The sequence below is a fragment of the Schistocerca nitens genome, chromosome 4 (genome assembly GCF_023898315.1).
Source record: "Schistocerca nitens isolate TAMUIC-IGC-003100 chromosome 4, iqSchNite1.1, whole genome shotgun sequence".
NCBI classification, from domain to species: domain Eukaryota; kingdom Metazoa; phylum Arthropoda; class Insecta; order Orthoptera; family Acrididae; genus Schistocerca; species Schistocerca nitens.
The window spans coordinates 80,401,418-80,416,413 of NC_064617.1; the positions used below are offsets into that span (position 1 = coordinate 80,401,418).

Consider the following 14,996-nt stretch of genomic DNA (forward strand, 5'->3'; position numbering starts at 1 on the left):
CACGGAGCATTATCTGGTGAATACGGTGGCTGTGGTAGTACTGAAATTTGTTTTGAGGTTAAAAATTGCTGTACTGACAGAGCAGTATGGGATGGCGCATTATCCTGATTCAGAATCCAATTATCAACAATGTTGCCATGGACACAAAGAACTCTTTTTACGAAGTCTTCCTAAAATTTCTTTGTTAACTGTTTGTCCAGGAGGCACCCACTCTTCATGAACAATTCCCTTGGAATCAAAGAAGCACGCAAGCATGCATTTCACATTTGACTTTGACATGCGAGCTTTTTTTTGGTCTGGGTGATCCCTTTGAGCACCATTGCGAACTTTGGCGTTTTGGCTCTGGATCATACTGAAAAAACCAACTTTCATCACTAGTGATAACAGCTCAACAATCCTGGATTGATTTCCGTTTGCTGTTACAGATCGGCTGCCACATTTTTCTGTGTTTCTCACTGTTGTGATGTTAGATTTTTGGGGACCATTTTTGCACAAATCTTTCTCATACCAAGATCTTCAGTTATTATTAGATGAACTGTTACTCGATTGATGTTCAGTTCTTCTGCAATCATTTTCACAGATAATCTTCGGTCAGATCGTAAGAGTTCACGCACCCTGGCCAAGTCGACATCAGTCTGTGAGGTTGATGGTCGTCCACTGCGGTCTTCCATCTTCAACATTCGTTCTGCCTTCACTAAACATGTTAGGCCAACAAAAAACTTGAGCTCATGACATAGCCTCCTCTCCAGAAGCCTTCTGAAGCTTACCATAAGTTGTCGTCGCATTTTCACCCAATTTAACACATAAAGAAATGGCATACCGTTGCGCAATATTATGCGGTTCCATTTCCGTGTTAACATACTACAGCACAACTCACGACTGAGTTGCATCAATGTGCTGCTTGGACTAGAAGCAGCTTATAGACCAAGGTCAAAGATATTGTGCCTACACAAGCCTGCAGGGTTGCCACATCTTGCAAAGAAAATAAGTATCATTACTTTGTTATCGCACCTCGTATAATTGCAATGAAAACTGGAATTTTGGATGTGATGTGTAATTAGAAACAAGAAATTGTGCATTTGTCAGAAAAATAATGATTTCATATCTGTTAATCTTCATATATTTGATGAATTTTGTATTTAAATGAAGATATTCAAATTGACCAAAAATTTTAAAAATGGAAAAAAAGTCTATAGTGACATTTGAACAAGCAATCCATTGATTACCTCATTACAATTCTCCAGGAGTACCAAGTGAGCCACACTGCCTCTCATGAAAATCGCCTTCATTTAAGGGAGTAAAGGTCCTCAAGTTCTGTGGAAAATTGCAAAGTTGATTTTCTTGAGTCTTTTTGATAGTTGCATTGGGTTGCTTTGGGGGCATTGATATTTGAGTTTTGAACTTCACGATCATAAATTTAAAAAAATTACAAAAGTCCGATTACTGGATGGCCTCCTTGTAAGCAAAATTTTAATTTTCGAACTTTCTGTTTTCTAACTTTCCATTTTCTAATACTTTTTAATTATTTTATTTTATTTGTTCCTTTCTTTAAGTACAGACTGAGCTTACTAGATGTCCACTCTTCCATTCTTTGGTCAAGAAAAATAAGAGATCTGCATATTTCCCACCTTATGTGCACAAATATAAAATGCCAAAACATCAATTAAGCTGTATTTTGCAAACTAATACAAATGGAGTCACAGATTTGGAAGAAGCCACCAATTTAGACGTTTAGCAAATTTAAAGACAGCTATTTTTCCAGTAATTTACCTTCACACCATGGTATGTGCTTTATGGTTTGGTAACATGATGTGCTTTCCCATGCACATAATCTCTAGAAAATGGCTTGATAAGCCAAAAATGATTGTGAAAAGAAAGGAAGATTAAATAATTAACAGTCTAAGTAGAAAAAATACTGCAATCTTTTGATAAATATTTGACTTTGGTGCCCTCTACGAAGAAGATGATACGAGCTGTCAGGCAAAGTCCTGCTTCAGATACGGAAATGCGCACATGCATGCAAACATGAACACGTGTGCACACGCAAATATGTGCAAATGTGTTTGCTTCACAGAAGTAAAAATATTATTAAGCAAGCCAGTGTTGTTCTTGATGTGTGTCATGCTGTCAAGCCCAGTCTGTAGATCTGCACTTCTTGGGCCATAGGTTCCCTTGTATATTTTTATTGTGTACATAAAAATAAAGAATCAAGTAACTAGACTCACAAGAAATCACACTCAAATGACAATTTGAAGAACTAAGACCTATTAATTCTTTCTAGCAGTAAAAATTTGGTGACAACAAATTAGATAAACTTACATTGCCACTGGTAGGTTCTGGATTTTTTTCTGTTCATTGCAGCAGCAGTGTAGTTTAAACAGGTGGGTCGAAGCAAGGGTGACATTGTCAGCTTTGATGTGTTCTCTGAATAAACTGTAGAGATTTGTTTATCTGATGTTATCACTATATTTAATGCTAAATTACATTGTATGTGTTTATGAGAGCTGTGGTGCAGATAATTTTAACTGTTCCACTACATGCCTTATATGGTCAGATTGCCTTAGTGGCTGTCTGTGTATCCACTGTATGTATGCAGCAGAGGAAGTCCAGACTATCTGGCATCCCCTTCTCTACCTCCACTTGAAGAAAGGGTGATGTAATTTTGCTTGGTAACAGGGCATCACAGAATCCAGGGAATATGTATTTGTGTATGTCATGCTGTAGTGTCTTGGACTAAAGCAATAATTTGTTCACCAGCATATCTGCACTCTCCAGTCGAAGTGATGAGTTAGATGGGATGATATGTACTGCCTCATATCTTCATAAGTTGTTATTCAGGTGGTTTTCAAGTGATTATAAGGTGTGTAGCTCATCTGCCCATCCCTCCCCCCCCCCCTCCTCTCTCTCTCTCTCTCTCTCTCTCTCTCTCTCACACACACACACACACACACACACACACACACTCCTTGCCTCCCCCCAGTCAGCCAGACTGTTCTTTGTTAAAGAATTTTATCTACTGCTTTTATATTGTACATGGATTTTATGAAATTAATATAGAACTGTGTTGTAGGCTGGGCTTCTGTATGAATGAGTAGTCCAGTGTATCAGATTTCAGTTAGGAATTGTATATTTTAATCTCATGTTCATTTTACAGTATTCTATTAAGGGCACTAATAACTTCAATATCAAGCAAACTAATCCTGCAACCATAACACATTTAGAGACTTTTCAGTATATATTCAGAAGGTATCATTTTATTGTGGGTAGACTTAGTCAGTTGGAGGTAGCTGTAAAGGTGATTCTTGTAAGACATCGAACGATGTATTTTTTGACATAAAGAAGCCACTTGGCACTACTTGTGTGTACATGTCTTTTGAGCTGTGTGATTGGGTATTCTGCTAGTTTCCCTGATGTAATTGTGATCCCTTCTTACTGGTGTCATTTGAGATACAGAGTCAGAAAAGAACTTTCTCAGATTGTTTTATTCATTTGTGGAGGGAATGAGCTTTTAATTTTCTGTTAATTCTCCACTCTTGCAACTGCATCTCATTACCTTCGCCTGTTGCTTAAGTAACTAGATAATGGGAGGGAATAGTGATTTTTAAGTGTCGCACAGGCAGAACTGTCTATGTAAAGTTTACTTATTCCATCAGTCATTAGAATAAACTTGCACTTCCTATGAGATACATCAGGAAGTGGTAGTAGTGGAATTCTGCTGGGTATCTATCCACTCAAAACTCCAGTGAAATTAAGTAGCCGATAAAGTGACGAAAGGTGCTTGGGGAAGTCAAACATTGCACTTGGTCACTGCACAGATGAGTTAGTCCTGACCCAGTGAGAAAAATCGGAGTAGGGTGTGAAGTCATAAATTGTGAGATAATCTAGAACACCCAGTGGTATCTTCATCTGTAGTGAAGAAGAAGCCACATTCCTACACATCTGGACATTTGTCACACTCCTGTAACATGTAGTTTTCTGCTCCTGTGGTTTTTTGTTGTACATGCACTGAAATACTTTCAGCAACATGTGTTTCAACTGGTGGTGTTTTATAACACAACAAAAGGTGTCTTGTGTATTTTACAGTGTGTTAAGCAACCCCTCTGGTTATGTTTTTCTTGGTTGTACCATTTTGTTTCTGATATGCCACATTTTCCCCTTTAGCTTTTAGTCTCCTTACTAGCCCATCCTGCAACATAACTGTGATTTACATAGGTATGACACTAGGCAGAAGCTGAATCTACACATAAGCACAGTAAGCACAAACTAATGCAAAAGAGGAATGTATCATACTGGAGTTATGTTATATAACCATATTTACTCTTACTTAAATTGCATACCAACATTAAGTACGTTTAAGATAAAGTAGAAACAATTCTTGCTTGACTACTGCTTCTCCTCTGACTCTGAATTTCTGGAACATCATAATGAGTAAAACTCATTTACCAAATATTATTTATTATGTGCTATGTCATTTCACACTATCATTTACTTCGTGTTTATCATGTAGCATCACTTACTAATCTCTACTATCAATTGTAGCAGCAGTTTAGTATGTCATTTTATATTATTATGCACTTTCACTGTGTTGACCATGTAGTCACAATGACTGCTGTAACCATAAATTAATTAAGTTTACCGCTGTCCTGTATCATCTCAACAAACAATGCACTACAAAAATGATTCTAGAACAAAACAAGTAAAAAAAATAAGTAAATTAATAAATCCTTGCAGAATGTTGCCACGCAGTCTTCTTTCATATCTTCACAGTAGATCTGGAGGAGGGGATCCAATATTCTAAAAGTTGGGAATTTTGTTTTTTCACATGGTAGTCTGTTAGGCATTTTACAATTAAAAATAAGGTTTTATTCATCTTTATTCCTTTGCAAAATAGACTGTGTGTTCCATATTGTGTTCTCTAATCGGATGCAGAGATACTAAACAAGTTGTTTCATAGTAGGAAAGAAGAAAATTTCCCGTTTTTCAATTTGTACCTGCTGTTAATATTTCAGATCCATTCAAGAGCACAAAGCCAGTTCCTGCAGTTGATCCTTTCAGCTCAAGTGATCCATTTAGTTCTGCCTTCCCTTCAAAACCAGCAGTAAGTAAACATACAGACTTGTTACTGTGTTTAATATCTACTGTATACTGAGCATTTTTGGTCATGGTTACAGGATACATCAGTAACAGATCCATTTACCTCCTTTGGAACGCCAGCTACAAGTGGTATGAATCCATTCTTGTATTACTTGACATTTTTTGTAATATGCAACAAGTCTTCCAGTTTATTTAGTGCTTGTGCTTTTTTTCCAGCCAAGAATGATCCATTTGATCCATTCGGGGATGGGACAAACCGAAATTCAAGCAAGTCGCCAGTGGATGTATGTATTACATTAATCAATCTTTCAAAAAAAAAAAAAAAAAAAAACCTCCCCTCCCCTCCCCTCTACTACATCCTCCCTCTCTCCTCCTCATCCTCTTCTTGCCTCGCTCACATGTGTGTATGCATGATATTGTATTATGTTATTCCACTGTGCAAAGTTAAAAGTCTGAAGTGGATGTTATACTCTGTTATTACCTGCCTTTTTAAAATCTTCTTTGAGTTTTGATACTACTTTCTCTTAGCCTATTTCCCTCTTTCCCCATATCAGATGAAGAATTTGGTAATATTTTTCTTGCATATGTGAAAGAACAGACATTACTTACAATCCACAGCTGTATGAAATAATTCAAAATTTATTTGCTGGCTGAAAATTCTTTGGGATCAACTGTGTTAGGTATAAATGCACTACCTATTAGTGACATGCTTAATAATATACTGAATGTTGCACTAACTGAAATGGGAAGAATGACAATCGTCTGATCAGTTGCCTCTAAGCTATCAAGCTGTTCCAGCTATGACCTGACAGTCAAGTAATTCTTTGCTGTTCGATTTGTTTACTTGATCATATGGAAAATAGTTCTTATGAGGAAGTTAAGATTAGAAAGTATGAGGGTGTGGGGGGTTGAAAAGGTTCTAGCCCAAAAAGTAAAGAACAATAGAAATTCCACAATACCAGTTTATTTTTCTATAATACATGTGTACACTAATACACTCGCATGTACACTCGGATAGCTTCTGCAAACCATTAAAATAAAAGGTCTTCAATTTCGAGTTCAACCAAACGTTCACAGCATCAATTCACTGCACCATCATTGTCAAATCATTGTCCTTTGAGGTATTTTTTTCTTTTAGATTTGGGAAAAGAAAAAAGTCTGGAGCCAAATACAGAGAATATGGTGGATGATGTAACAATTCGAACCCGCAGTCCTGCAGAGTTTCCAGTGTTGCAAGAGTTTTATGCACCGGTGCATGTTCCAGATACAAAAGAACTCCGCGTACCAATTTTGTAATTTTGTGCGCTGCCCCCCCCCCCCCCCTCCCCGCCCTTGATCTTTTCTCTCAAATGGCGCAGGAGGATGCATTGATATTGATAGTTACAACCTTTCGCAAGTAATCCACCATTGTTACCCCTTTTGCATCCCAGAAGATCAATGCCATCAGCTTTCTGGCTGATTTTTGCACCTGGAATTTTTTTAGGGGTAAGGGATGAAGGATGTTTCCATTGTTGTGACTGTTTTGTCTCAGGATCAAAGCGGTGAACCCATGTTTTGTCCATTGCCACATAGTCACTGTTTCATCAGTGGAAATGGTGACAGGCCTTTCACTCCTTAGCGCATCTTCCACACTCGAAGTCGGACACCCAGTTTTTCACTGTAGCATTAGATGGAGCACTGTCCTTAAGTATATTCCGCATGTCCTCTGAAATTTCATTGGGCATCATTCCCTTCAAATGAAGATATTAAGTCACACCATGGTTCTTGATTCTCTCGATATTCACCATTTTTCTTACACTACGGTATACAAAAACTAATGAAGCTAGAGCTGCGAAATTTGACTCGCATACCCACAAAGGTTCATCATAAAAGTCGGTGGTGGTGTTTGTGAGACACATTACGGTAACTATCTCAGGCTAGAAGCTTTTCAACTGCCACACGTAATATTATTTATTTAGATAATGGAAAGCCCTAACTGGAGTAACAATAATATGGAAAGGATAGATTGGTACTCACAGCAAAGAGAATGTGTTGAGTTGCAGGCAGGCACAATGAAAAAGACTGGCAAAATATTAAGCTTTCGGACAAAGTTCTTCTCACACACACACACACACACACACACACACACACACACACACACACACGGCAACTGTCATCATCACCTGGAGCCAGATGAAGATTTCCAAATTGCAGAAGGTGTATTATGAGCAACTTGATTTTTTCACCAAGTGGTGTGGTGCAGTTGTTAAAATCACTGGACTCGCATTCACGGGCAGAGTGTCTGAAATCCTCATTTGGTCATCCAGATTTAGGTTTTCACAAATTAAGATGGTCTTTACCTTGTATTCTGTCTTCAAGGAGCTCATTGTTGACTGGGCTCTAAACCATAATCTTCCTTCTTTCTATTTGTTAACTTAGTGGATTCGTAATAGTGAAGAAGCGAGGCTTTGTTTCGGAGCTGTTACAATGCTGTCTGCAGAGTCAGGCATACATCTTTTGAATGTATTGTGTATCTCTTTGCATCGCAAGATACTGTGTACGTACTGCTCTTCTGCCAAAAGTTTTAGTACTATTCAGCAAGCATTTTCATCTTACTAGTGTGGTCCTGCATAACTGGGTGAGTTGCAGTCACAGATACTCAAGGGTTGTTCTTCTTAGATTGGTGGGGTTGCAAGATGTCTTTATGTTCTTATCAGAAGAATTAGATATTCAATTTCTGCTGTAAAATGAGAATAGTTATTAGCTACTGGTCCCAGTGATTAGACTATATTCATCAGTGATTTTACTACTGACAGTTTCAAATCTTACAGAATGAATCCTTTGGAGTACAGTATATGATGAGTTACTTGTGGTCCCCGTCTCACTGTGGGACTATACAGATTGGGCATCTTCAGTTTTCTTCAACTAATAGGATTTGAAGGTCAGTGACTCTACGTCAGTTTCCTAAAGCAGTCCAGCTCACTATTCAATAAACTCAAAAAAATTGTGTCTGAAGATTTCTGAGCATTGCTAAGCATGAAACAGTTTGAGCATTTGATGAGAGCTGCTGGTAACATGTTGCATAGACTGTAAGTCTTGTAACCACAAAATCACTTCCTAATTCTCACTAGTAGCAACTTTTCTTTTGTACTTTTACTTGTATCTAATGATTATACACTTCTGTTTCCCGCTAAAAGTTCTTTTCTGAAAAGGATAGATTGCTACTCACCATAAAGTTGACACATTTGAGTTGCACACAGCCGCAACAAAACTACTGTTACACAGTGGGCTTTCAGCCAAAGCTTTCAGAAAAGAAAGGGACACACACACACACACACACACACACACACACACACACACACACACACACACACACGAGAGAGAGAGAGAGAGAGAGAGAGAGAGAGATGTGTTCACACTTCATGCACATGGGACCTCTTTATCCGATCTCTCTGGCCATACTGCCAGAGCAGTATCGTTTTCATTATTGTTGATATTACAACCTGTACTTTACCTTGTTTAAATTTTTTTGTTTATTTTTAACTTCTCACAATGTGTTTTGTGTTTCCCACCATCAAATATGTAGCACAAAAATACAGTGTAAGATGAAATTGAGAAATGTACATTACAATGAAGCAGTGAATTTAGTAACATGCCATTAACATCAATACACAATATATAGTCACTTATGAGTTATTGCAATACAACGTCATTCATTGCTGAAACTGGCTCAGGCAGTAAAATATTTTATATGGTAAATAAGTTTTGATGCTAGGCAGTGTTGGTAACAGTATTAAAATTCCTCTGACATTACACATGTCTGCGATATTTCAATGCTTATATTAAATAAAGGTAAAGGGAAAGGACAGGTGTGGAACTCGTGACTTAAATCCGCACAGGGAATTGTGTTAAAGTTGAAACTCATGTTTGCACTCTGTTCCGAACAGAGTAAACTAGCAGTACAAAATACCTAAACATAAATGTGTTGTCCTTTGTGTGAGACAATGTAATTGCCCGTCTTGATTGCTATTATACATTTTTTGTGTGTTGAAACTACAGCTTTCAGTAGAAAAAACTCTCAATGTACTGTATCTCATCAGTCCAAAATGCACTTGTACCATGACTAGTGTGTGTGTGTGTGTGTGTGTGTGTGTGTGTGTGTGTGTGTGTGTGTGTGTGTGTGTACTGAAAAGATACAGTGTATTAAGGTTTCAGCTTTTTTATAATTTTTTTGTTTATTTTATTTTTATTTGATTCTCATGATGGCTGTGGTTGAAACATGTTAAGGTTTATTGTTATCAAAATAAAGATGTAATAGTGATCAAGATGGACAATTATATTGATGTGTGATAATGATCACAGGCTTGTACAATGACTTTGTCATTTATAGATTTTCTATGAGAGCATAATATGAGTTTGATAAAAGATTAGAGAAATGTGAATTGGTGAATCTGCAACAGATTTTCCAAACACCCATGTCACCCAGTTAGTTTGGATAATTAATACTCTACTATACATGTATTACTACTTAACTTTCAGTTATATAAAAACTCACACAGGATCTACATTTACTGTAGATTCCATTCAAGATGTTACATTGTCTGGTATTGGGCTCTACAGAAGTTGAATGCCTGCAGGAGCACTTTGGTGCTGTTCGGATTCTAATGTAGGATGAACCCTTCACAGTGACTTGGTCCAATATTTTTAAATTTGTATTTTACTTTGTTTAAAACTAATATTGAAAGCTCTAATATGTGGTCAAGCAAATTACAAAAAAGTTAACAGCCTTAAAAAGTGATGATTGAGGAAGAAGTATATTACTGAAATTACAGCGTACCTCTGCCATATACAGCTCAGCAACTGATAAATGTTGGTAGTATAACAACTGTATTCTGGAAAATATACAATGTAATTTTATACAACTTATCTAACAAACCATTTACAACAGACATTATTAAAAATAAGTCAAATAATGCATTAACAGACCACTGAGTTTCACAGTGAATAACAAAACTAGTGATTGTAGAATATGGGAAGGAGGGAGCAGGAGCACTTACTATGATGAACAATGGGGTGTTGCTCCTCTATTTGAAATGGAGTGTAGCATATATGGGAAAACATATGCAGCTTCACAGCACGCATTATGTAATTAGTAAAGATGATGCAGTTTGTATTGACATCATTGAACTGTAGTGCCTCATCCCAACAAAACAAGAGAAAACCTCATATGTGTCACCATGTCAATTGGAGAATACAGTGCACTGAGACAACTTGTGAAGTATGGAAAAGAGGGAGCAGGGATCTTAATTATGATAACCACTGGGGCACCACACTCACCAGCACAGCAGCACTTGTGGGAATAGATGTGCCTTCAAAAATAACATAATTGAAACCCAGTATTATATCACATAAGTAAAAAAACTATCTTTATCATCAAATGGAAATATTAACAAATACAGAATTTTCTAATGAAAGTAACATCTTTTTTATTTTTAAATGCTAACCCATGAAAATGTAAGTATTCACAAGAAATTTAAATTAGGTACAGAAACACGTAACATTTAATGGAAAATAAAATTCATTTTATTTTTATAGATTGAGCAGTAATAAATATATATTTTTTTCATTTGACAATAAGGCAATTTGTATTTCTGTCTCACATTTTAATTATTTTTATGTGATTATCAGTTTTTAAAAAAGTTGTTATTTATTACCAAAATTATGAGAAGGAAAGTCGCTACTCACCATATAGCGGAGGTGCTGAGTCGGAGATAGGCACAACAAAATGACTCTCACACTTAAACCTTTCGTCAAACTAGTAACCGAAAGCTTTAATTGTGAGTGTCTTGTTCTTGTACCTGTCTGCAACTCAGTATCTCCACTATATGGTGAGTAGCAACTTCCCTTCTCATAACTTTGTTACATTCCATCCTGGATTTTTCATTGTTATTTATTAACATTTCCAAGCAGAACTTTTTTAAAAAATAGCTGCTAGCAAGAATTTAACAAGTGATGTGGCAATGACAGTACTTGTATGCTACACTCTTGGTTATCTGTGCTCTGTTAAAATGTTCGAAATGGTTCATATTTAAGAGTACTCTGAGCCTTTGAATTTTCTACAAGGATTGTCAAACATCAGACAGATCCTGCACATGTGAGTGAAGAGAAAATGAACCATTGCTGTAGATTCCATTCAAGAAGTTCCGTTGTCTGGTATCAGGCTCCACGGAAGTTGAGAATACCTGCAGGAGGAAATGGCCATTATAGGGCATAGTATCGCGATGTTGCTGCACTCGCTTAGCAAGCATGCCACCAGTCTTGATGTATGCATTTGCTGGACATCAACGTTCCTCTTGGCCGGAATAAATGTGGCGATCCAGCAAATGATCATTTAGTTCTGTACTCTTTAACCTCTCCCTCACTTATCGACCTTAATGACAGTGAAAAATTAAACCGCGTGTACCTAATGGAACTTTGGAAAAAGCAATTGTCACCGAAGTTAATCTGTCGGTAAAGAGGGAGGAAAGGGTTACGTATAAATGAAAGGAAAAATGCAAATGAAACTGGTGGAAATTAATTTTGAAAAGGGGTAAAGTTAATAAAGAAAGTAAATGTGCGGCCGTTACGTTAACCATTAACTAGCGGTAATTAGATATTTGAGATTTGGGGGAAATTATGGTCGCCAGTCCTATGGACAATTACTATAGTAACTGAAAATGAAAGTTTATTACACATATAATTAGCACTAGAAGCGTGGAAACTGAAGGTTGACACGTGTAGTGTGAAAACTGAAAGTTTGTCAGAAGTAATAAATTTCGCTACACTCTGACTTAATTTAGCAAAAGAATTAATAAAACCGGAAAATTGAAAGTTAAGTTAGTGACTGAAATTAATAGTGAGCTTTGTTTCTGAAGCACATCGAAATTCAGTAAAATACGGTTAGTCTTGGGCTACCTCAACAATCATTTCAAAAGCTACTTGAATCTACGCAATTTAGAAATAAGAGATTTAACTTTGAACTTGAATTAAATGATTCTGAACAATTAACAATAGTAAAATTTAGTACGTACCAAGCTGAGCTGTAGTCACAGGTAAGCTAAAATACGGTAACAAAACTCGCACTCTTAATTTGTGCTTGTGTAATCTAAATATTGTAGCCAGCTATGAATACCTTAACTGAACTTTGAAATTAAAGCAGTGAAATGGAATGATATTACTTTAATGCTGGCGTTTGAATTTCAACGACACTCGGGATCATTTCAGAAAAGGAAGGGATCCTGCTTGGTAATGCAATTGGGACAATGAGCAACAAAGGTTCATGCTAAGTTGCTGTAATTTTGATGCAACAGTTTGAAAAGCTGAGGTCTGCCATACAGCTCTAAAACTTTACGTGCTTTTAGTCTTCCTTGTTGGTTGATTGAAGGTTTGAAGTCGTCGATCGAGGAGGTGGCGACAGTCACTCATTGTCGGCCGTCACTGTTGCAGAAATTGGATGTAGGTGCGCCTTCTTCTCGACACGGTCTCCAGCTGAAACGGGCTCTTGATGTGTGCCAGCTAACGCCTTCCGTCCGCGACACCATGTCAGAAGCTAACATAGCAAGTCGAGCGCAGTTACATGCTGCCAAACCCCGAAAGCGCGGCAACTCGCAGGAGCGTCACACAACACACCTGCTCCACTGCCCCCCTCTAGCCAGACTTCTCCCTGCCCGCGCTCCATGCGGCCGAGTTCACACTACCAAAGATCCTAAACACTTTGGTTCTCCACACGACCTATCGATGTATTCGTTCGATAGCATAGTTTTCCCTAGGCAAGACCCAGCGTAAAAATACAAATAGTATTTACAAAACAAACCAATTATACATCGACATAAATGCAAGTATATACAAATAGTAAAACAATTACAATATACAAAGACACAGAAATGTCATATCTTCAAGTAACAAAATAAGGAAAAAACCTTATAGTACAACAGATGGAAATAGGATGATATGCATTTCCGGCGTTACAACTCGCATCTGATATTGTCAGTTACTATCATCATTGTACTACAGACTGTTCAGTAACGACCTCACTTGGCACTTGGTTCTACTATCTGGTCAGGTTTCGGATTGTGAGTCTCTTTGTTCTTGTGATTCTTCAGTTCCTCTCAGCATATTTGTTGCTCGAACAGTCCATGGGTATACTGCCAGTTCACAGTGTCCAACGGGCACAATATTTCGGCGATCAGACATGTCGCCATCATCAGGTGCACTGACGAACTGAGCTTCTGGGGGTGGGCGGCTGATTTAAATCCCCTCTCCCCGTGGGCCGCTCTCTTCACCGTCCACGCCCGCGCGCCGGCAGTTACGAAGACATGGGCGCTGGAATCAGTCGTAGCGTCGATGTGCTTGCTACGTCCAACCTGGTCGCCAGTTCGTTCTTCTTGCTGGGAGTCTTCTTAATTCCATTCAGTGCCGGGTCCCAAGCCTTGCTGAGATTGTAGTCACAATCTCGGTTGATAAGATCTTCCCTGGTGCGAATTTCGATAGCCTTCCTTATAAAGCTGTCCCAATATTTAGAGGTCTGAGCCAGGATCTTGGTACGCTCATAAGCCATCTTTTGTTTCTCGGACAAACAGTGCTCTGTTACCACTGACTTATTTGGATATTTCAGTCAAGTGTGCGTTTGATGTTCTCAGCAATGATTTTCGATGGTGCGTACTGTTTGTCTGATATGTCTTCCCACACTCACAGGGAATTTGGTATATGCCAGCCTTCCTCAAACCGAGGTCATCTTTCACACTTCCCAGTAATGCCCGTGTTTTATTGGGCGGGCAAAAGATGGTTTTAACTCGGTGTTTTTTTAATATACGGCCGATTTTTCCCCGATAGTGCGCCATTGTGCGGAATAAAGGCAGTGGCTACCTCTTCTTCCGTGACTTCATCTGTCTCCACAGGTTGTGCTGTGGTGGCGGGACGGAGAGCGCGTCTAATCTGCCATTCCGAGTACCCGTTTTTTCGGAACACGGTTTTGAGGTGTTCCAATTCCTAGGGCAGATTCTCTGCATCTGAGATGCTGCACGCCCTGTGTACTGGTGTTTTTAGTACTCCATTCCTCTGAGAAGGGTGGTGACAGCTGTCTGCATGCAGGTACAGGTCAGTGTGCGTTTTCTTCCTGTACACACCGTGGCTCAGGGTACCATCAGCTCTTCTCTTGACTATGACGTCCAGGAATGGCAATCTTCCTTCTGCTTCAGTCTCCATAGTGAATTTGATGTGTGGATGTATGGAGTTTAGGTTGGTTAGGTTTTCTCCTGCGAAAATTAACGCCTCTGTCTGACACACTTGCGCTCTCCTTTCAGGTTATATGTATTCTGTTGACTAATTATTATTCCCAGAGATATCATGTGGTTGCCTGCATGCTCAAGTTTCACCAATACTGAGCACTATGGGACTCAACATCTGAGGTCATCAGTCTATGGAGTTTAGGTGTGTAAGGAAATTGTTCTTGATCTGTTGACATCGTTGTGGCAGAGGTTTTCACTTTGCACATCATTTTTGCCGTAAGTCGCCTTGGGCTTCTTGTATGTGTCTTGTCTGCCATCAATCAGCCCAGTATAGATCAACTACCATTTGGTATCACATTTGCTTCTGCAGGTGGCCCTTCCATCTCATGGCTTCATTAGTTTCTCTCGTGAGTTTTGGCATATGCGGTGATATCCAGCTACTCGTGGATATAGCATTGCCTATGAGGAAAAAGGGTATTGTTCAGTAGCATGGATGATAAATTGGTTTGCCTGCCAGAACAGCGGCAGTAGTTAGTACAACCTAGGCAGCTGCAGATAGAATTGTTGCAAAAGTCGCTTCAGCTTCGGGAGACAAACTCCAAGTGCACGAATCCACTTTACTCCAGCCCTCATCAACCCTCGCGGTCAATGCCCTCT

At 38.5% G+C, this 14,996-nt stretch overlaps 1 protein-coding gene across 7 annotated transcripts in view; it reads left to right on the plus strand.

The window, feature by feature from the left end:
- Positions 1-14,996, plus strand: part of LOC126251343 (epidermal growth factor receptor substrate 15-like 1) — a 209,443-nt gene that overhangs the window by 120,228 nt on the left and 74,219 nt on the right. For all 7 annotated transcript variants that reach the window (XR_007545722.1, XR_007545723.1, XM_049951711.1 and 4 more), the window contains 3 exons: positions 5,010-5,098; positions 5,172-5,223; positions 5,311-5,378. Coding sequence is in view for 5 of the 7 variants with exons in the window: in XM_049951711.1 (XP_049807668.1) it covers positions 5,010-5,098; positions 5,172-5,223; positions 5,311-5,378 (209 nt within the window). In the remaining 2 variants the exon portion in view is untranslated. The remainder of the gene's footprint in view (positions 1-5,009; positions 5,099-5,171; positions 5,224-5,310; positions 5,379-14,996) is intronic.